Below are 22,116 nucleotides of genomic sequence, written 5' to 3'. Positions count from 1 at the left end.
GATCCTCAGCACCACATACAAAGATGTGTCCGCCGAAAAACTAAAAACTAAATAAAGATTCTCTCTCTCTCCCCCTCTCTCTTAAAAAAAAAAAAAAAAAAGAAAGAAGAAAATATAGGGGATTTTGCAAGCCCAGCACAGTGGCACATACCCGTAGTCCCAGCTACTGAGATGGTAAAGGTGAGAAAATCGTTTTGAGCTCATGAGTTCAAGCCTGGCTTAGGCAACACAGACCCTATCTCAAAAGGGTAAGGGATATTTTTTCCATGTGAGCACAGTAGAAGGATGCAGGAAGTCGGAGTGGGCTGGAGTGTGTACTCAAGGAGACAGAAATTTAGGTTCTTTTCCATCCACACTCTTACTGACTTACACCAGTTAATCAAGTTATTGCCTCATGTCCAAATTCAGCCTTCATTGCTGGTCCTGCAAGACCCTCTAAAACATGTCCTATCAGCAGGCTCAGTGTAAAGCCTTGTCAGTAGTGGGATACCGCTGAGGAAGGGGCTTCTTTTCCTAGTTCAGTGTGCTCCTACAGGCAGATGGTGCAGTGCCTGACTCCTATTACACACACCTTTTACAGAGCCCAACTTCACCAGTACTAAGTAGTTAACCACATGCAGCCCTGTCCCCCCACCCCTGACTCTTAGCAAAGTGCCCCAAGCCCACACCTCTGTATGCTGCAACTAAATAGCACTAGCGAACCTGTCTCCTCTCCCACTGGAACTGGATTTTTTTTGGGGGGGGTACTGGAGATTTGAACTGAGGAGCATTCAACCACTGAGTAACATCCTCAGCCCTTTTTATATTTTACTTAGAGATAGGGTCTCACTAAGTTGCTTTGGGCCTTGCTGAGTTGCTGGGACTGGCTTTGAACTCTCGATCCTCCTGCCTTAGGTTATTATTTTTTGTAGCCCTTTTTTTTTTGGCGGGGGGAACAGAACCAGGGATAGAACTCAGGGGCACTCAACCACTGAGCCACATCCCCAGCCCTATTTTGTATTTTATTTAGAGACAGGGTCTCACCGAATGGCGAAGCGCTTCATCATTGCTAAAGCTGGCTTTGAACTCATGATCCTCCTGCCTCAGCCTCCCGAGCCACTGGGATTACAGGCATGCACCACCATGCCCAGCTTGCAGCCCTATTTTTTTTTTTTCTAGAGAGAGTGAGAGAGGAGAGAGAGAGAGAGAATTTTTAATATTTATTTCTTACTTCTCGGCAGACACAACATCTTTGTTGGTATGTGGTGCTGAGGATTGAACCCGGGCTGCACGCATGCCAGGCGAGCGCGCTACCGCTTGAGCCACATCCCCAGCCCCAGCCCTATTTTTTTATTTTATTTTATTTTAAAAATACTTAGTTGTAGATGAACACACAGTATCTTTATTTTTATGTGGTGCTGGGGATTGAACCCAGTGCCTCACATGTGCAAGGCAAGCACTTTACACTGAGGTATTGCCTCAGCCCCCTATTTTTTATTTTAAATATAATATTATAGGCAACTGTAAAAAAAAAAAAAACTACAGAAAGGGAGTGAAAAATAAAAATGCCTTCTAGTCTCACGTCCCAGAGGTAAGTGGTATTAACATTTTAAAATAGTCTTCCAGAAATCTTTTTTCCTCAACTTTATTGAGGTATAATTGACAAACAAAAACCATATATTTAAGTTGTACCAACATGGATATTTGTTTTAGTCAGCTTTTTCATTACTGCGACTGGAAGACCCAAGCAGAACAACTGTAGAGGATAAAAAGATTATTTGAGGGCTCATGGTTTCAGAGTTCTCAGTCCATATATAGCCAGCTCTATTCCAGGGAGCTCCAGGTGAGGCTGAACATAATGTTGAAAAAGAGTGGCAGAAGGAAGCAGCTCACATGATGATTAGACAGCGGAGAGAGAGACTCCCCTCCCAGATACAAATATATACCTTAGAGCCACACCCCCAATCCCTCACTGCCTCCACCCACACCTCACCTGCCTTCAGTTACCACTCAATTAATCCCATCAGGTGATTAATTTACTGATTGGGTTGAGACTTACATAACCCAATTATTTCTTCTCTGAACCTTCTTGTATTATCTCACAATTGAGCTTTTGGGGGACACCTCACATCCAAACCATAACAGTATTCAATGTGATGTTTCAACATACATTGTGAAATGATAAATGATTATCACAGTCAAGCTAATTAATATATCCAGAAATATGTAATGCAACTAGAAATATTAAGAGGAGGGCTGGGGAAGTGGCTCAAGTGGTAGCGCGCTCGCCTAGCATGCGTGAGGCACTGGGTTCAATTCTCAGCACCATGTAAAAATAAAGATATTTAAAAGCTATTTAAAAAAGAAATATTAAGAGGAGTTTAATTTTTTTGTGTGTGTGGTACTAGGAACAAACTGTGCCTTGTGCACAACTAGGCAAGCACTCTACCACTGACTTACTCCCAGCCCCAAAAGATTTTTTTGTTTTGTTTTGATTTTTAAATGGGATTCTATCATAGTTATACTGAGTAGAGTGGGTTCATAAGAAATCCTAAGGGCATTATAGCATATGTTAAGCTCTCAAAAGCCTCTGGAATAAAGGCATTTTCCCCTGAACCCTATTTCTTCACATTGGCAATGTACAAAGAAATGGTACTCACTATACCAAGGCTAAATATGTAAAAGAAATCCTGCAAAGATTAAAAAATATCTCTTGGAAGAGATTCATCTGAATCCTGTGTTAAAGTCAAGTCTTGTCTTATTTCTGTGCGAAACTAATTCAATTATTAAATTACCCACTTCTTACCCAAATTGAACGTTTCTTCATATTGTGGGGATAGATTGTGTGCCTTTCACACTCCCTCCTTGTGGACCTTGACAGTGGAGGGTTCATTTTGTATTAGTGATTGTAGGGCTAATCTATAGCAGGAGAGCATCATTCAGAGCCTGCATAGGTACTGGTGATGATCTGTTTCTTAGATTCAGCAATGGGTAAGCAGACTTTTAAAATTATCATTATTACAAGTCTTACACATTTAATGATTATTCTTTAGTATTCAGTACTTAATAAGATGCTGAGTATAGTGGTGCATGCCTGTAATCCTAGTAGCTTGAGAGGCTGAGGTAGGAGGATCACAAGTTCAAAGCCAACCTCAGCAACTCATCAAGGCCCTGAGCAATCCAGTGAGACCCTGTCTCTAAATAAAATACAAAATAGGGCTGGAGATGTGGCTCAGTGGTTGAGTGTCTCTGACTTCAATCCCTGATACCACCCCCCTCCAAAAAGATGGTTTTGATAATTAGGTTTTTATTTTTATTTTATGTTTTTGGTATCGGAGATTGAACCCAGAGGTACTGAGCCACATCCTCAGCCCTTTTTACTTTTTATTTTGAGACAGTGTCTCATTAAGTTGCAGAGGCTGGCCTCTAATTTCCAATTCTCCTGCCTCAACCCCTGAGTCAGTGAGATTACATGTGTGCCACTGTGCCCAGCCTAAATATTTTTTGAATCAGCAGTTCTTAGCTGAATTATTTACTTCTGAATGATTGGAGAGAATGGCAGTGTCCATTTCCATGAAATAATCAGGTGTTTCGATTTAGGATGTCTTTCTTTCATGGCATCAAGCAATGCAAGGTCTTCTGCATCCAGGAGCCAACTTAACATTTGAAGCCTGGTGAGGCTTGGCAGGCGCAGCACACACTGACTCAAAGCCTTGACAGTGGTGGCCTGAGCTTTGATACAGGCTGTGAAATGCCTGGAGATAGTCAACTCTTGCAAGTTTGGCAGGTTGTCCAGTGCCCGAAAGAAATTTCTGTATCCTTCCTCTGAAATCTCATGATTGATGGAAAGATTTAAGTTCTCAAGCTTCTGGAAGCCTCCATTGATTGCAACCTTGGCTACAAAAACAAAAGAGAATCAGAAGGACTTCTATTTCAATGATGGTAGATGAGGGTTTTTAAATCAGCTTCCTCCCCCGCTACCACCATCATAATTAAGGTAGGAAATTCTGAATATAATTTTTTAATGTTTATCTTTTAGTTATAGGTGGACACAATATCTTTATTTTTATGTGGTGCTGAGGATCGAATCCAGTGCCTCACACATGGCAGGCGAGCGCTCTACCTCTGAGCCACAACCCCAGCCCGCCAAATATAGTGTATTTTTAAATATCTCTTTTAAAAAAGCCCCAAAGATAGCCATATTGCCAAAAGCAATCTATAGATCCAATGCAATCCCATTAAAATATCAATGACATTTTTCACAGAACTAGGAAAAGCAATCCTAAAATTCATATGCAAGAACAAAAGACCCAGAATAGCCAAAACAATTCTCAACAAAAATAGCAATGCAGGAGCTGGGCATGATGGTGATGCCTGCAATCCCAGTGATTCAGGAGGCTAAGACAGGAGGACCCTGAGTTCAAGACCCTGTCTCAAAATATAAAAAGGGATAGGGATGTAGCTCAGTGGTAGAGTGTCCTTGGGTTCAATCTCCATTATTGAAGAGGGGAGGGGGTCAGGGGGAAGCAATGATGTTGGAGGCATCACAATACCCAACTTCAAATTATATTACAGAGCCACTGTAACAAAAGCACCATGGTATTGGCATACAAAGACACACAAACCAGGGGAATACAACAGAAGTCAAAGATAAACCCACATAGCTACAGTCATCTGTTTTTTGTTTGTTTGTTTGTTTGTTTTGTGTGTGTGTGTGCCTAAAAAATATGTAGGAGAAAAGACAGCCTCTTTAATAAATAATGCTGGGAAACATTAATTAATTTTGAGGCAAGGTCTTGCTAAATTGAGGAGGCTGGCCTCAAATCTGTGATCCTCCTGCTTCAGCCTCCCAGGTAACTGGAATTAGAGACCTGCACTACCACACTGAGCTGTGAAACACCATCTCTTTTTTTGCAGGCGTACTGGGGATTGAATTTAGGGGCACTCAACCACTGATCCACATCCCCATCCTTTCTTGTATTTTATTTAGACACAGGGTCTCACTGAGTTGCTTAGGGCCTTGCTAAGTTGCTGAGATTGACTTTGATCCTCCTGGTTCCGCCTCCCAAGCTGCTGGGATTGTAGGTGTGCGCCACTGTACTCCGTTTGTGAGACACCATCTCTTTAAAAGAAAAAAAATCTTAAAATCCACCACAGTGGGAAAAGATAACATGACATAAAAGCAGACAGCTCATTAAATAAAATAAACAATGCAAGCTAGAAAGGTGAGAAGATAAATGCCAAGACAGAATTCTATACTCCCTGAAAAAAAGTACATGTCAAAGGTGAAGGCAAAATAAAACATTTCCAGACAATCAAAACACAAGACAATTCATTACCAGCTAACCCACTGGAAAAGAGATATTACAGGAGGTCTTCAGACAGAAGGAATGTGACCCCCTCATGAAAGGAAGTACAGGAGACCATAAAGAGCAACAGGCATAAAAAATGTGTGGCCATGTATAAGAATATTCATAGAGACATTATTCATAATAAGCCAAATATGTGTGTGTGTGTGTGTGTGTGTGTGTGTGTGTGTGTGAAGTGCTAGGGCTTGAACCCAGATTCTCACACATGCCAGGCAAGCACTCTACCACCGAGCTACACCCTCAGCCCTGATGTTCTGTGTGCTAATCTGCTTCATTGTTACCCATACGTGGTATGGGTATTTTCAAGTATGTTCACTGGAAAAGTCATTGATTTGTATACTTAAGAGTTTTATAACTTTCTGTATGTATATTAATTTTCAATTGAAAAAAAAAAGTACTTTGAAAATATTTGGCAAGGTGTCTGAAACATTAGTTGTCAAGAATACAGACATGCCTGGGGATGTAGCTCATTGGGAGAGTGTTTTCCTAGCACACATGTGTGAGGCCCTGGCTTCATCCCCAGTATCTCTCACACACACAAACAAAAGAATAGAGACTTGCAGGCTTGGATAGCTTCAAAAGGGAACGTCCAGATCTGACTAGGATGAACTTAAATCCACAGAAGGACATGGAAGGAACAATATGATAGTAAGAATGAGGAAGTAGGTTGAAAACTTTAGGAGAGACAAATGTGTTTATAGATACTTCGCACCCCCACCCGCTTCCCTGTGAGCTGAAACCCTTTCTCTAAGAATAGCTCACCAATTTCCATCAGGCTGTCATCATTCAAAACTTGGTAAAAGGAGAGGACTCGGAGACATTGAAGCTGCTGACACTGCTGGATAATCAGTTTTGCCACTTGACGAATCCCATCCCCAGTAGGAAGGATCAGCTCTTCCAAGTGATTAAGAGAACCTAAAGTATAGGCTGTCAGAAAAAATTAAATTAAAAAAAAGCTATTCTGTTTGTACAGTTAATTCCTATACATCAGTAGTCTGTAACTTTAAAAATTATGCACCATCTGAAGACTCCATGTAGCGTAAAGGCCATTCCTCATCCTCTCCATGGGAAAGAGAAAAGGGGTCAGCACACACTTCCTCCATCCTCCCCTGACCAGTTTCTACTGTCCTGAAGTCTAAGATGCCTATTATATTTCCATTTTCTTTTTTTATGGTGAATTGCGGTTACTCTGGTAGCTGTGCAGTGCTTTCAACCCCCTTTCTTTCCATCCCACTCCCTTTCTTCCCATCTATACTCACTGAAAAAAATCATCTTCAATGATTTCCACATTGAGGAAATTTACACTGAGTACTAAAACCTCACCATCTACCACTCTGATAACCTTCATTTCCACTTTGACCCCTCCTTAGCATGCCACATTGTGAATCTCTTTAAAATTTTTTCTATACATTAAAGTTTTTTGAATACTTTCTAGCATAAAACAAACTTCTAGGCTTTCCCAGTTTCAGTTCTTGAATGATCCATTGCTCCATAGACTGTGGTTCCTTTATGAAAAGAAAATTTAGAAATCAAGATCTGGGGGCTGAGGATGTAGCTCAGTGACACAGTAAGGACCTTCTCCAGAACCAAAAAACAAAACAAAAACAAAAAATCACTAGAAATCAAAATCTGGGCCTTTTGCCTCATTGTGTCTCTGAAAGCAGGATGGGTCACCCACAGCTGTATGCTAGCCAGCTGCAGAAATTCAGCCCCAGGTCTGGTTTTCATCCTTTGCTCACACCAAGCAAGGTTTGATCCAAAAATACAGCCTTAATATGTACTGCCAACGACACCATCAGCACACAAAGATACAGTCTTCATTAGTTAGACTATGTGATCTTCCTTGAATAGATTATCCAAGACATCTGCCCACTGAAAGGAACCATACTAGCTCTTTTTTTTAAAGAGAGAGAGAGAGAGAGAGAGAGAGAGAGAGAGAGAGAGAGAATTTTTTAATATTTATTTTGTAGTATTCGGCAGACACATCTTTGTTTGTATGTGGTGCTGAGGATCGAACCTGGGCTGCATGCATGCCAGGTGAGCACGCTACTGCTTGAGCCACATCTCCAGCCCCATACTAGCTCTTTGTACAGAAAATTAAAATATTTAACCAGGCACAGTGGTGCACACCCATAATCCCAGCAACTCAGGAAGCAGAGGCAGGAAGATTACAAATTCAAGGAATTTTTCCAAGACAATTTTTCCACATCATTATTCCCTAAACAATGCAGCATAACAGCTATTACATAGCATTTACATTATTTTAAGGACTATGAATGACCTAGAATTGATTTAAAGTATATAGAAGCCAGGCACAATTGTGCATACATACAATCCCAACTCCTTGGGAGGTTAAGACAGGAGACCTCAAATTCAAGGCCAGCCCCAGCAATTTAGCATAATTCTGTCTCAAAAAACAAAATGGATTGGGGACATAGCTCAGTGGTAGAGGACCCTAGGTTTAATTCCCAATACTGGGGGTGTGGGGGGAAGGAGGAAGATGTGTGTGGGTTATGTGCAAATACTATACCATTACACCATTATGAGGGACTTGAGCATCCTCTGATTTTGGTATCAATCAGGGATCCTGGAAACAATCTAGTGGATACTGAAGGAAAACAGTACATATCTTGCTTTGTTGTAGCTAATTAAAAATAGAAGAAAGGGGTTGAGAGAGGGAGGGAATAAAGAATAAGTAAAAAGAACTGCTTTGAAAACATACCAAATTTTTCAGATGTTTCCTTGTCTGGAAATTGTTGGAATGAAAGATTTAATATCTTCAGAGAGAGAAAATTTGGCAAAATGGTGACTATGAGAGAGAAAATAAAAATTTAGTTATATCACTTATATTTCTTATAACAAAGAGTAACATCTTTAAATAATATTTGAGAAGTGATCAACATTAATAAAATAATTCAGAATGAATTAGTTTGACTAAGAGGATACAAATCCTTGCTCAGAAAACGATTCTGGAAACAATAAAAGTGTTTAAAAAATTATAGAAACAATTAAGCTTTATTATTTGAGAAATTCATTAAAGATCAAGTATAAAATGTTCCTTGACATCAACTACATTTAAGATATTGACTCTTTTTATAGAGACTTTGACTTTGTAGAGTGCCTTTTAATATGATAGTCCACAGAAACATCTTAAATCAAAATTTTAAGTTTATAGTTCTTACCAAATGGGATGACATTAAAAAATGATTCAGAAAACCAAATTTCTTCAAGTTTCTTGCAGGAAGTGAGTGCAGTCATGAGAGACTCAAAATTCGAAAAGAAATTACATTTCAGATGGAAAACACGAAGGTTTGGAGAATTCTGAATCAATGTGACTGTAAAATATCAAGGGTTTTCAGAAATTAGAGGAAACTACACATTTTTTTAAAGTATTTTTATTTTTTAGTTGTAGTTGCACACAATACTTTTATTTTATTTATTTATTTTTATGTGGTGCTGAGGATTGAATCCAGGGCCTCACATGTGCTAGGCAAGAGCTGTACCGCTGAGTCACAACCCCAGCCCAAAATTACAAATTTCTATCAAAACAGCCTTGTAATTTATTATTTTGTTTTAACAATATTGAATTCAAACAAGGCACCTTGATATAATGATCTAAGAATCAGGTTGCTTTGGACTTGTATTCAAATTCTGCAACTGACTGACGAGCAATTTAAACTTGGACAAGTTACTGACTCTCTCTGGGGATCAGTTTTGTTTTCTAAAAAATTGGAGTTCAGAAGCCAGACGGTGTGGCACATGCCTGTAATCCTAGCTGTTTGGCATGCTGAGGCAAGAGAATCACAAGCCCAGCCTGAGAGATTTACTGAGACTCTGTCTGAAAAAAAAAAAAAAAAAAAGGCTGGAGATACAGCTCTGTTGTTAGAGTACTTGCATAGTTAGGTGCAAGGCCCTGAGTTCAGTCCCCAGCAGTACTAAAAACAAAAACAACCATAACAAAAGACTCTATAAGGTCACCTTCAGCTTTAACATCCTGTCTCTAAGTTTGTACATTGCATTTACACAATAAAAATGCTATGCAAAGAAACATAAAATGATGACAACTTTAAAGCAAAAACCTAAGTTTGATTCAAAAATTGCTGGCAAATTTAAGAAAACTATCTCTTTCAGCTTCAGTTTCAATGAAGTTTTTGCTCCAATTTCATATGGAGCTTTACATTTCTTTAGTCTTTAGTGTTCAGCGCTTACTAAATTAAGGAACTGATAGTGACTAAGTCGTTTTTCGAATGATGTATTTTAAAAGGATGGTTGCACAAACTGTCCATCAACCATGAGAATAAGATGGCTAGCAACAGGAAAAATGCTATCAATTACATATTCATCCCCCTGAGCTGGCAAATGTATAAGGTGCAATGTAAGAACAACTTAAACAGAAGCAAAATAAAAGAACCACAAACTAATTTGGAGAGGCAGGATGTTAAGGTTTAAGAAGGTCAGACTTAGGAGTCAAATTTTATGTCTTTCAATCTATGTTTCCTAACTGTATGAACTTGAGCAAATTACTTAACTTCTTTGTGCTTCAATTTCCCCAGCTGTAATGGCAATAATAATAGTACCTTACCTCACAGAATGGGTATGAAGATTTAATAAGTTAATATTTATGAATTACTTAGAAGAGTTCCAAGAATGTAGTAAACATTCAGTAATTACAAAGAGCTCTTTGCTTTCTTAATGAGAAAGAGTGCTATTCCCACAATTTACCATAGATATACCTCAGTGGGAGAGGGCCCCAGTCCCCAATTCTGAAAAAAAAAAAGTACATAGGAAAGTGTGTGTAGGTTATGTGCAAATGCTACACCATTTTAAATGAGGGACTTGAGCATCCTCTGATTTTGATATCAACAAGAGGTCCTGGAACTCTAATACCCATAAAAGTTTTAATTCTTAAATTAAAAGTAGTTTCTCTAACCAATGCAAAGACAAATAAATTGAGCCATGCTTACCTAGTTTTGAAGAGTCATCTTCACCTAAAATATGAATCAACAATTTCTCCATATGGTGGAGGTTTGGGAATTCTTCAGGAATGACTGAAAAAGTATTTGGTTTGTCATCTAGTTTCACAGACAGTTCTTTCAGGCACAGGAATTTGTCCAAGTTAGAAAAGATTTGATCTGGAAAGTGGCACACGGTTTCTCATTATTACAGTGCTCCAAATGGAAATGTAGAAACTTTCATTTTGATTCATCAGCTGTTTTCACATTTTGAAATGAAAACCTGTCAGATACCATTAAGTTTTCTTTTTTAGAAAGTATGCATAAGCAGGGGCTGGGGATGTGGCTCGAGCAGTAGCGCGCTCGCCTGGCATGCGTGCGGCCCGGGTTCGATCCTCCAGCACCACATACAAACAAAGATGTTGTGTCCGCCAATAACTAAAAAATAAATAAATATTAAAAAAAGAAAGTATGCATAAGCAGACATTGCTATCTGCAGCCTGTACTAATTACATTCTATATGGGAAGCCCTGTGTGACTCTCTGGACTTACAAAAATAAATAAAATATCTCCTCAATAACTGGTGTGAGAATAATTGAGTTTGCACAAGCAAGAGAATGTAAAAAAAAATTAAATTCATTGAAATGGATCAATGGCAAACATGAGCTAAAATCATACAACTCCTAGATGACAGCATAGGGTGAATCTTCATGACCTTGGACTTGGCAATGGATTCTTAGACATGATATCAAAAGCACTAGGGAAAAACAATTAATTAATTAATTAATTAGACCTCATCAAATTTAAAACTTTTGTGCACTGAACACTATAAAGTGAAATTACAATCTACAGGAGAAAATATTTTTCAAACCATATTTCTAATAAGGGTTTGATATACAGAATATACATAGAACTTCTACAACATAACAACAATATCAACAAAAAAATTTAAAATGGACAAAGAACTTGACTAGACATTTCTCAAAAAAAAAAGAGATACAGACATTATGAGAACATGAAAAGATGATGTTCAATATCATTCAGTCATTAGAAAAATGCAAATCTAAAGCACAATGAGATAACATTTCACATCTATTAGATGGTTTTATGATTAGCAAAAAAAGAAAAAAGAAAAGAAAAACTGAGGATGTGGAGAAATTAGAACTCTTGCATATAACTGGTGGAAATATAACATGGTATAGCCACTGAAGAATAGTTTGCAAGTTCCTCAAAAAGCTAAACAGAATTACCACATGAAGCAGAAATTCTACCCATAGGATATACTCAAAACAATTAAAAAACAGGGCCTCAAACAGATACTTGTAAAACTAATGTTCATTGCAGCATTGTTCACAGTAGCCAGAAGACAGAAATCACCTAAGCGTCCATCAAGGGAGCAATGACTAAATGAAATGTGATATATAGGGGCTGGGATTGTGGCTCAGTGGTAGAGCACTCACCTAGCATGTGTGAGGCACTGGGTTCGATTCTCAGCACCACATAGAAATAAATAAAATGAAGGTCCATTGACAACTAAAAAAGCTTAAAAAAAGAAATGTGACATATATATTGGACCTTCATTTTATTTATATATAATAGAATATCATTCAGCTACAAAAAGAAATAAAGGGGCTGGACTCAGTGGCACATGCCTGTAATCCTGACTACTCAACAATGTGAGGCAGGAGGATAGCAATTTTAAGGTCAGTCAGACAAGTTAGTGAGACTCTGTGTCAAAATAAAAAAAGAGCAAAGGCTGTCTCTCCTTTTGGAGATCACCCACATCCTTCCTTGAATGTGTGTTCCTTCTTTATCCCCCAAACTGCTCACTCTTAAGATGACTGGTATTCTCCCTTGCATGTGTACTTCTTACTTTACCCCTAAAAGACATCTCTCCCTTGACATAGACTGCATTCTCACTTAAATGTGTAACTGCTAGCCTAAATAAATCTGTGTCTAGAGGAAAAAAAAAAAGAAAGAAAAAAAGCAAGGTTGTGTGCTGGAAAATAGCTCAGTGGTTAAGTACCACTGGTTCAACCCCCAGTACTGCACCAAAAAAAAAAAAAAAGAAAAAGAAAGAAAGAAAAGAAAAGAAAAAAAGAAAAAGAAAGAAACAACAGAACAGAACCATGGTGGTGCATGCCTATAACCCCAGAGACTGCGTCAGGAGGATCACAAGTTTGAGGCCAGCCTCAGCAATTTAGCATGGCTTTCAGCAACTCAGCAAGACCCTGTCTCAAAATAAAACATAAAAAGGCCTGGGGATGTGGTTCTGTGGTTAAACCCTCCTGGGTTCAACCCTCAGTACCAAACAAACAAAAAAAACCTGTTAAAATGGAAAATTTTGTTATATATATTTTACCATAGTAAAAACATTTTTAATAGTCAAACTATTTCTAAATTTAATGATAAATATCAACCCACAGAATTAAAAAAAAAAAAGCTGAATGACCCTAAAGTAAGACATATGCAAAGCAAAGCACAACTAGATATATGTCAGATTGTTGAAAGTCAAAGTTAAGAGTGGCAACAATTAGAAAATGAAAAAAAAAATTAAATGCCATTTACAATGACATCAAAAAATATATGTACAAAGAAATAAATTTAAGGAGAGGTAGACAATGTTTACGCTAAAATGATCATATGTTGCTTAGAAGACATAAATGTATGAGAGACATTATTTCCTGTTTATCCTTTTCTTTTCTGGAGAAGCCAAGCACTTTTTTCCGTCAGGTAGTTAGCATGAAGGTAATTTTTAAGCATCATTTAATATATAGATCATTATTTGCTAATAACAAGTAATTCACATCTGTTTACAAAGAGAAGTCACTAGTTAAATATTGATATTAATGTTGTTGTTTTAAAAATATTTTTTAGTTGCTGATGTACCTTTATTTTTTTATTATTTATATGTGGTTCTGAGGATGGAGCCCAATGTCTCACACATGCTAGGCAGGTGCTCTGCCACTGAGCCACGACCCCAGCTCCATGTTGTTGTTTTTTAACTGGGGATTGAAACCAGGGGTACTGGAGAGAGGGTACATTGCCATCCTTTTTCATTTTTAATTTTGAGACAGAGGCTTCCTAAATTTCCCGGACTGGCCTCAGACGTGTGATCCTTCTGCCTCAGCCTCCAGAGTCACTAGGATTATAAGACATGTGCCACTACACCCATCTTATTTTGTTAATTTTTATCTCAGTTATCTGAGAACCGTTCTATTTTTCAGGGGTCTTTCATTAATTACAGACTCAAAGCTTATTTTATGCCATTCTATCAAGGAACATTTTTGGTCTCATGCCCTCAGAAATTTTCATCTACCTAAAAACTAAGAATGAAGAAATAAAGTGTCACATTGGAACAGTCACCCCAAATCTACGTAGATTTACCTTGTAGCTGGATTGTCCCTGAGATGTTAAGAGATTCCAGGGAAGACAGGGTGAGAAGCAGCTCCTGTTCTGGGGCACAGAGTTCACACTGGTGTATAGAGCACTTGGTGACAGAGGTCTTATTTAGCTCCAGAGCTGGGCGGATGCTTTCAATAAAGCCACTGCTGTGATCTAAATGGAGTTCAATGTGCTGTGAAGCTGAGAAAACTTCCATTAGAACCCTGAGCATCTCCTGATCCACAGCATCCACGCTGGTCACCTGGACTTCCAGCAGGGGAATCTTGTACTGCTTGGAAGGCAGTTTCCAATAGCCAGCACTGATGTCTGGTGGCGCCCTGTGTTGTAAGTCCAGAAAGCTGTTTATGGTCTCTTCCTGTTCAGCTAAATTTTCCTCAAATTCTTTCATAGGTTTAAAAGTAGAAGCATAGTCCTGATCTATAGTTGGTACCTGCGATTTGTTGATTTCCCAACATTTTTCCAGGGATGAAAAATTTGGGAAATTTTTCCTTTTCTTTCCTTGTATGGAGACAACAATACTCTTCAACAACAACAGGCTTTCTGGGTGGTCAAAAAAGTACTGTAAATTAAGTATATTCAAAGTCAGTGTTCTCCCTTGAAGGAATTGCAAAATAAATGGAGAACAGGCAGCAACAGTGTTACTTTGATAAGCAATTTTTAGAGCAAGATCCAATAACCGTTTTGAAACCAGTGAATAGTAAGTGTTTGGAGTCAGTTGCCATATCACCCTAAGAAATTCCATATACGTTGAAATATCTGGACGGTGCTTCAGGTAGTCATCATTTTCTGACATATCTTCCAATGATTCTTTATTATCCACCAAATGAAGCAAATGAGATACAAGTTTTGGCCCTGCCTTTGATGAAGGGTGGCTGGAGACATATTTCAAAAAATTCTCATAGGGAAATACAGCCATCATGGATGACTTAATTTGTTTCAAATAATAAAGTCCCAAATCTTGATCATCCTGCCTGTCTGAATCCAGGAGTTCAATCAGCCTTATCCCAGCAAGAAATTCTTGAAATGTAGGACTTAAAAACTGATAGACTGGTCTCAGTCTTTGGGCTGTGAATTTGCTCATCAAACACATGGTTAGATCTTCATCTTCATCAACCCCTGCTTCTTCGAGGTCATTGCCAGTAAACTCAAAGCAAGATGAAAAAAATCCTTTCAGGGCCAGCTCACTGCAGGAAGATATAATTTCTTTGAAACGTTCAGCTGTAGATTTGTGCTTTAAAAAAAGGTAATCCACATAGGATTTGAAAACAGCCACATCATCAAAGAACTGATCAAAAGGACACTGAAACCAGTTAGTACAGATTGCTGCCACAAAGAGAGGAGTTTTCTGAATTCCCTGCAAATTTGTATTCTTTCCAAAGTGAACCATCATCTTTTGCAGACGAGTCATATTATGTGGAAAGAGCCTCCGTAATAGAAAGATAGTATTATAAAAGGGAAACACTTGGATCTCTAGAATGGTATCTAAGTATCGGCGGATGTTCCTGGTCCTGTTTGTATGGATGGCAATCAACAAGCAGGATCGTAATGAGTGGTTTTTTTTAATCAGTTTTTCTATGACTTGAGGGAATGAGCACATTTCTTTGAAATCATCCAAAAGGAATAACACCTGATTCTTTAACTGCCGGATGATGTTCATCAGGCATATTTCAGTAACAGTTCCTTCTGTCTTTAGGAGTTGGTCACAAATGATGCTGGCCAGCCCCTGGTCTGGTCTGGTAGAACTAAGGGAGAGGTAGAAGACCAGATGGAATCTGTTCAGCAGAGGACAGCATCCTGATGCCCAGAGAAAAGCTATTTTCTTCAATAGGACCGTCTTTCCACTACCAGTTTCACCTTCTACACACATTACAGAGTTCAAGTTGGCAAAGACCTCAGGCAACACCACGGGTTCTTGCACAGTGCTGCTGATATGCTTTGAAATGATGGACAGATCACAACCCAGCAAGTGGTCAGTGGCTACTTTGGAAGAGAGCTCCAGCAAAGACATGTGGCGGAAACTGGCACTGGTGTAGACTGCTCTCAGTTTCTCACTCAGATTCTTTGCCTCTTGAAACCATTGGGTTTTGTCCTGTGCCACCTCTGTGGAGAGAAGGGAGGCACAGCTGGGATTCACAGTCACATCTCTCTCAATCCTAATACCATATTCTTTCCACACCATGATTCTGCCTATCTACTACAGATGGACTAGGACCTTCCACAGCTACCCATGATCCTCAGTTTGGGATTCTCTTCTAGCTTTTTCCATGAAACCAGAATGTGGGGAGCATGAACCCCAGTACTCTACTTGACGTGGGGACCTAAAAATGTGCTTATTAGGAGCATCCTGGAATTCTATACTTTCCCATTTTAAAACCTCAGGAGAGAAACTTGCTGCGTGGTGCTTTCAACATTAGTTTGTATCTGAAACACATTGATTACCATGGATTCAGTCCTGCATTCACTCTGGAAATGCCAGAAGAACCCTGAGTTTCTCTCAATATACAATAGTCTCCATTTCAGTGCTGCTCTGATCTATGAGATCTTTGGACAATTACAAATATTTTTTTAAAAAAAATATTTTTAGTTGTTGATGGACATTTTTATTTTATTCATTTATTTATATGTGGTGCTGAGAATTGAACACAGTGCCTCATATATGTGAGGTAAGCACTCTATCCCAGCTCCACAAATACTTTTTTCTCAAATCTTTGCATACAAATATATTTATACATATATATAATCTCATGTGCTGCTTCCAAGTTTTTTTTTTAATTTACTTAGTCTTTTATTATTGGACCTTTAGAATAAATCTAGAACAGCTTGTTGTCTAGAACACACTTGACATTATATTCCATGATTACCTGGCAACTTTGGAATTAATGATTGTATTTCCTTAGCATTCATTCATTTATGAGTACCAAGACCCATTCTATGATTAGTAAAGATATGCTTTACATGCATTCTCACTTAATCCTTACCACAATTATTCCAGGAGATGGTATCACCTTTTCATAGATGAGAGATATAAAGTTCTAAATGGTTTGAAATTATAACTAAGGAGTTCAGATAGGATTTCTGCTTAAATTGTCCAACTCTACCATGGAGAGGGGCAACAGAGCATAATGGTTTAGTGAAACACAATGCATGGGCCTGTTCTAGCTCTGCTACTTATTACTGCCTTTCTGATCTTAGATAAATTATCTCACCTTTCTGCGTCTGTTTCCTGAAACTAATAATAATACTTACATCATAGGGATTATTGTGATGATTAAATAGGAATTAATCAACTAAGCCTCAAGTACATATATTATCAATGAGTAACTATTATTATTCTACCTCCTAAATAAACATTTTACTTCCAAGTTCTTACCTGGCCCTATAAAATTAACTGCTTCTGAATCTTCAAGATTGCTTTCGGTTCTAGTTTCCTTCGAAAAAGAAAATTCTTTATTAAATAAAAATTTGCATAAGAGAGTGGGACATCATATTATTATTGAGGATCCAACATCTTCTAAACACAGCCCACCCTCAAATGTTTATGCTAAAAGGAGTGCTCTAAATGCAAAATAATTAACCATTTGCAAACATCTGCAAGATGGTACATGTGTTCTTAGATGACTGTGTCAGTCAGCTTTTCGTCACCGGGAAAAACTATCTGATTAAAACAACTGGAGGAGGAAAGATTTATTTTGGCTCACAGTTCCAGAGGCTTCAGTCTGTGGTCAGCTCTAAGGCAGAAATATCATGGCAGAAGGACATGATGGAGGAAAGCTGCTCATCTTGCGACAGCCACAAAGCAGAGAGAGGGAGGAAGGGGCCAGGGACAAGATATACCCTTCCAAGGCATGCTCCTAGTGACCTACTTCCACCAAGTAGGCCCCACTTCCTACTGTTTCCATTACCTCTCAATAATGCCATCCAACTATTAGTCCATCAACGCATTAATCCATTAATTTGTTCAGAGCTTTAAGCTCCACCTCTGTACTTTGCAAAGTACATGCAGCACATTGAAGACTAAGCCTTAAACACATGAATCTTGGGGGATACTTCATATAAACAAACATAACAATGATACATATATGGTACATTCCATGGTGAATACTTTTAAGATAATCAGAATCTATAATAATGTTTAGAGCAACAAGAACACTGAGGTGCAGCCTCTGTCCTTAGTTAATAAATACATATTTATTATTACACACCTGGAATGTATGTTTCTTCCTTTTAAAAATGAACTGTTTTGGGCTGGGGTTGTAGCTCTGTGGTAGAGCACTTGCCTTGCATGTGTGAGGCACGGGGTTCGATCCTCAGCACCAAACAAAAATAAATAAATAAGTAAGCAAAGATATTGTGTCCATCTACAACTGAGAAAATATTTTTAAAAAAATGAGCTATTTTTTTTTGGGGGGGCGCTGGGGATGTGGCTCAAGCGGTAGCGCGCTCGCCTGGCATGCGTGCAGCCCGGGTTCGATCCTCAGCACCACATACCAACAAAGATGTTGTGTCCGCCGATAACTAAAAAATAAATATTAAAATTCTCTCTCTCTCTCTCTCTCCCTCTCTCACTTTCTCTGGCAAGCGCGCTACCGTTTGAGCCACATCCCCAGTCCCCTAGACCTTTTTTAAATTTCATTTTGAAACAGGTCTCAAAGCTGCCCGGGCTGGCCTCAAAGTTGTGATTCTCGTGCTTAAGCCTCCCAAGTAGCTGGGATTATAGGCATGCACCAACATACCTGGTTTCACTGTCAATTTTTAATTCTCAAATATAAAAGACATACCAAGTGAACAGAAAATTGCTTTGTTTTCTTTCTGTGTGATGACAAACATAACAGTCCAAAATAAGGTGATATGTGTTTGTTATAGTTCCATACAGTCTCAAAATAAGATGGTATGTGTTTGTTATCTATCAAACTGATAGTTGGCTTATATCTCAGAGAACTAATAGGATTTCTCAGTTTAAGGGGGTCAACCTATTATCTGGATTTATGATTTTGCTGGGCATTCATTCCTAAAAAAGGCCAAGTAGGAAGTCAGGCCTTACTACTTGCCAAATGAAGATCACAGGTGAGATCCATTTAGCTTGGAGCTGATCAACTCTAAGTCTGAAAGAGTCTGAGCCCCAAAGTAGAAGGAACTGATTGTACCTTTCATGAAGCTAGAAATTGTACCATCCTGGTTTACGTGGTATCCCCATCTGCACCTAGCACTTGATAGGGACTTAGTAGATAGTCATGGAATTTATTTATTTACTTATTTATAATGAGCAATTACTGTTCAAAACAGTTTTCAATCACATGATCAGGTGTTCATTACCATTACTTCAGGAAGTTCACCATGGCTCTGAAGGTCTGGAATCACTTCTTCAGTGGACTTCATATTTTGGAGAAATGGACAACTAAGCATAAAAGGTATAAGTTATACAAGAGTTGCTCTAATTAAACACTTGCATTACACTTTTTTTGGGGGGAGATACAGAGATTGAACCCAGAGGTACTCAACCACTAAGCCACATCCCCAGCCCCATTTTGGATTTTATTTAGAGACAGGGTCTCACTGAATTGCTCAGCACTTCGCTTTTGCTGAGGCTGTCTTTGAACTTATGATCCCTCCTGTCTCAGCTTCCCAAGCTGCTGGGATTACAGGTGTGTGCCACTGCACCTGGCATATTATGCTTTTAAAAAGCAGAGTTTTAATGACAAGAATTAAGTATAAAACTAACATTTTCAGTGACTCTGTCAGTGTCATAAACACATAAGACATTTAGACTGTGGCTTTCAGCAATAGAAATTTAAATTTTAAATTTAAATTTAAAATTTTTAAATTTTAGCATTCTTCAATGCTAAAAATTATTATTCCTACAATCCTACTCGCCCCCCTTATATGATTCTCAAAACCCTCTATAATTTGAATCAATCCCTCAATCCATCATCTGATAATCAGCTTAATTGTCCTTTTCACATTAAATCATCCTACAAACATAGATCTAATTTTTTCATTAGCCTTCTTTACAGACCCTTTATCTTACCCTTTATTAATTCTAACAGCATGACTCCTACCCCTTATAATTATAGCAAGTCAAAATCACCTAACTCAAGAACCGTTAATCCGAAAGAAACTATATATTCTTATATTAATCTCACTACAATCCTTTTTAATTATAACTTTCTCTGCCGCTGAACTAATCATGTTTTAAATTCTATTTGAAGCCACCCTAATCCCTACACTAATTATTATCACTCGATGAGGAAATCAGACTGAACGATTAAATGCAGGATTATATTTTCTATTTTATACCCTAGTAGGTTCTTTGCCCTTACTAGTGGCATTAATCTACATCCAGAAATCCACAGGATCTTTAAATTTTATTATCTCAATATATCAATCATCCGTTTTTCCTATATCCTGAACAAACGATATCCTACGACTGGCATGTATTATAGCTTTTATAGTTAAAATACCTCTATATGGCCTCCACCTTTGATTAACAAAAGCCCACGTTGAAGCTCCCATTGCCGGTTCTATAGTTTTAGCTGCCATCCTACTAAAAAACTTGATGGATATGGAATAATTCGAATTTCAACTCTACTACATCCTATCACAAGTAATATAGCATACCCTTTTATTATATTATCATTATGAGGTATAATCATAACAAGCTCAATCTGCTTACGACAAACAGACCTAAAATCTCTCATCGCTTACTCGTCAGTAAGTCATATAGCACTAGTAATCGTAGCAATTATAATTCGGTGGGGTTCTTTTTTTTGTCTTTTTTTTTTTTGGAACTGGGGGTCGAACCCAGGGCTTTGCGAATGCAAGGCAGACACTTTGCCACTGAGCTACATCCCAGCCCAAGCAATTATAATTCAAACTCCCTGAAGCTTTATAGGAGCCATAGCACTAATAATTGCCCATGGACTAACATCTTCTATATTATTCTGTCTAGCAAATACTAACTATGAACGAATTCATAGTCGACTATAACACTAGCCCGAGGCTTACAGTCTATTCTCCCCCTTATAGCAACATGATGAGTCCTAGCTACTCTGACTAATCTAGCTCTTCCCCCTTCTATTAATTTAATTGGTGAACCACTCATTATTATAGCATCATTCACTTGATCAAATATTACAATTATCTTAACTGGCCTAAATATGTTAATTACAGCTCTTTACTCATTATATATACTGATTATGACTCAACGAGGAAAACTTATGTACCATACATTAAATGAAATCCTTCTTTCACACGAGAAAATACACTTACATTTCTTCATCTTTTTCCACTTGCTATCAGTAGACCCTATTATCATTCTAGGCCATCTATACTGTAAATATAGTTTAAGTAAAACTTTAGATTGTGAATCTAATAATAGAGAATTGTAATCTCTTATTTACCAAGAAAGCATGCAAGAACTGCTAATTCATGCTCCCCGTGATTACACCCACAGCTTTCTTAACTTTTATAGGATAGTAGTAATCCGTTGGTCTTAGGAACCAAAAAATTGGTGCAACTCCAAATAAAAGTAATTAATATATTCTCTTCACTTATCCTTACATCACTTGTAACTCTTTCATTTCCTATTTTCCTCACCATAACTAACCACTACAAGCACACTAACTATCCAAACTACGTAAAAATCTCCATCATCTGTGCATTATCATTCTGTATTGTACCAACACTAATGTTTATTAACTCAAACTATGAACTCATTATCTCAAATTGACACTGAATAACCATTCAAACATTCACTCTCTCCATAAGCTTTAAACTAGACTACTTCTCCATGCTATTTATACCTGTAGCATTATTCGTTACATGATCAATTATAGAATTCTCAATATGGTATATGCACTCTGACCCCTTTATCAACCGCTTCTTCAAATATCTCCTTTTATTCCTTATCACTATAATAATCCTAGTCACATCCAACAACTTATTTCAACTATTTATCGGCTGAGAAGGGGTAGGTATTATATCCTTTCTATTAATTGGCTGATGATATGGCCGTACAGATGCTAATACAGCAGCTCTCCAAGCCATCCTATATAACCGAATTGGAGATATTGGGTTTGTTTTAGCTATAGCATGATTTTTACTCAACTCAAACTCATGAGAACTACAACAAGTCTTCATAATAGATGTATCTCTACTTCCCCTGCTAGGACTACTCTTAGCCGCTACAGGAAAATCTGCCCAATTCGGCCTTCATCCTTGACTACCTTCCGCTATAGAAGGTCCAACTCCTGTATCAGCTTTACTTCACTCCAGCACTATAGTAGTAGCAGGAGTATTTCTCCTCATCCGCTTTTACCCACTAATAGAACACAATAAAACTATCCAAACACTCTCTGTTTAGGAGCTATCACTACCCTATTCACCGCTATCTGTGCCCTAATCCAAAATGATAT

At 38.1% G+C, this 22,116-nt stretch overlaps 1 protein-coding gene across 3 annotated transcripts in view; it reads right to left on the bottom strand.

Moving 5' to 3' along the window:
- Positions 1-1,229: 1,229 nt before the first annotated feature.
- Positions 1,230-22,116, bottom strand: part of NAIP (NLR family apoptosis inhibitory protein) — an 83,021-nt gene continuing 62,134 nt past the window's right edge. Inside the window, exons 10-18 of one of the 3 annotated variants that reach the window (XM_081267854.1) lie at positions 19,019-19,100; positions 17,076-17,133; positions 13,688-15,805; positions 10,313-10,480; positions 8,531-8,683; positions 8,071-8,157; positions 6,111-6,275; positions 5,910-5,957; positions 1,230-3,876 (exon numbers count right to left, since the gene is read on the bottom strand). In XM_081267854.1, the coding sequence (XP_081123980.1) occupies positions 3,512-3,876; positions 5,910-5,957; positions 6,111-6,275; positions 8,071-8,157; positions 8,531-8,683; positions 10,313-10,480; positions 13,688-15,805; positions 17,076-17,133; positions 19,019-19,100 (3,244 nt within the window). In that variant the 3' untranslated portion in view covers positions 1,230-3,511. The remainder of the gene's footprint in view (positions 3,877-5,909; positions 5,958-6,110; positions 6,276-8,070; positions 8,158-8,530; positions 8,684-10,312; positions 10,481-13,687; positions 15,806-17,075; positions 17,134-19,018; positions 19,101-22,116) is intronic. The other 2 variants (XM_081267855.1, XM_081267856.1) reach the window with 2 other exon arrangements.

The sequence above is a fragment of the Spermophilus citellus genome (genome assembly GCF_964194105.1).
Source record: "Spermophilus citellus genome assembly, chromosome: 1".
NCBI classification, from domain to species: Eukaryota; Metazoa; Chordata; class Mammalia; order Rodentia; family Sciuridae; genus Spermophilus; species Spermophilus citellus.
Note: the sequence above shows the minus strand (reverse complement) of the source record. Positions and strands in the feature narration are given on the sequence as shown.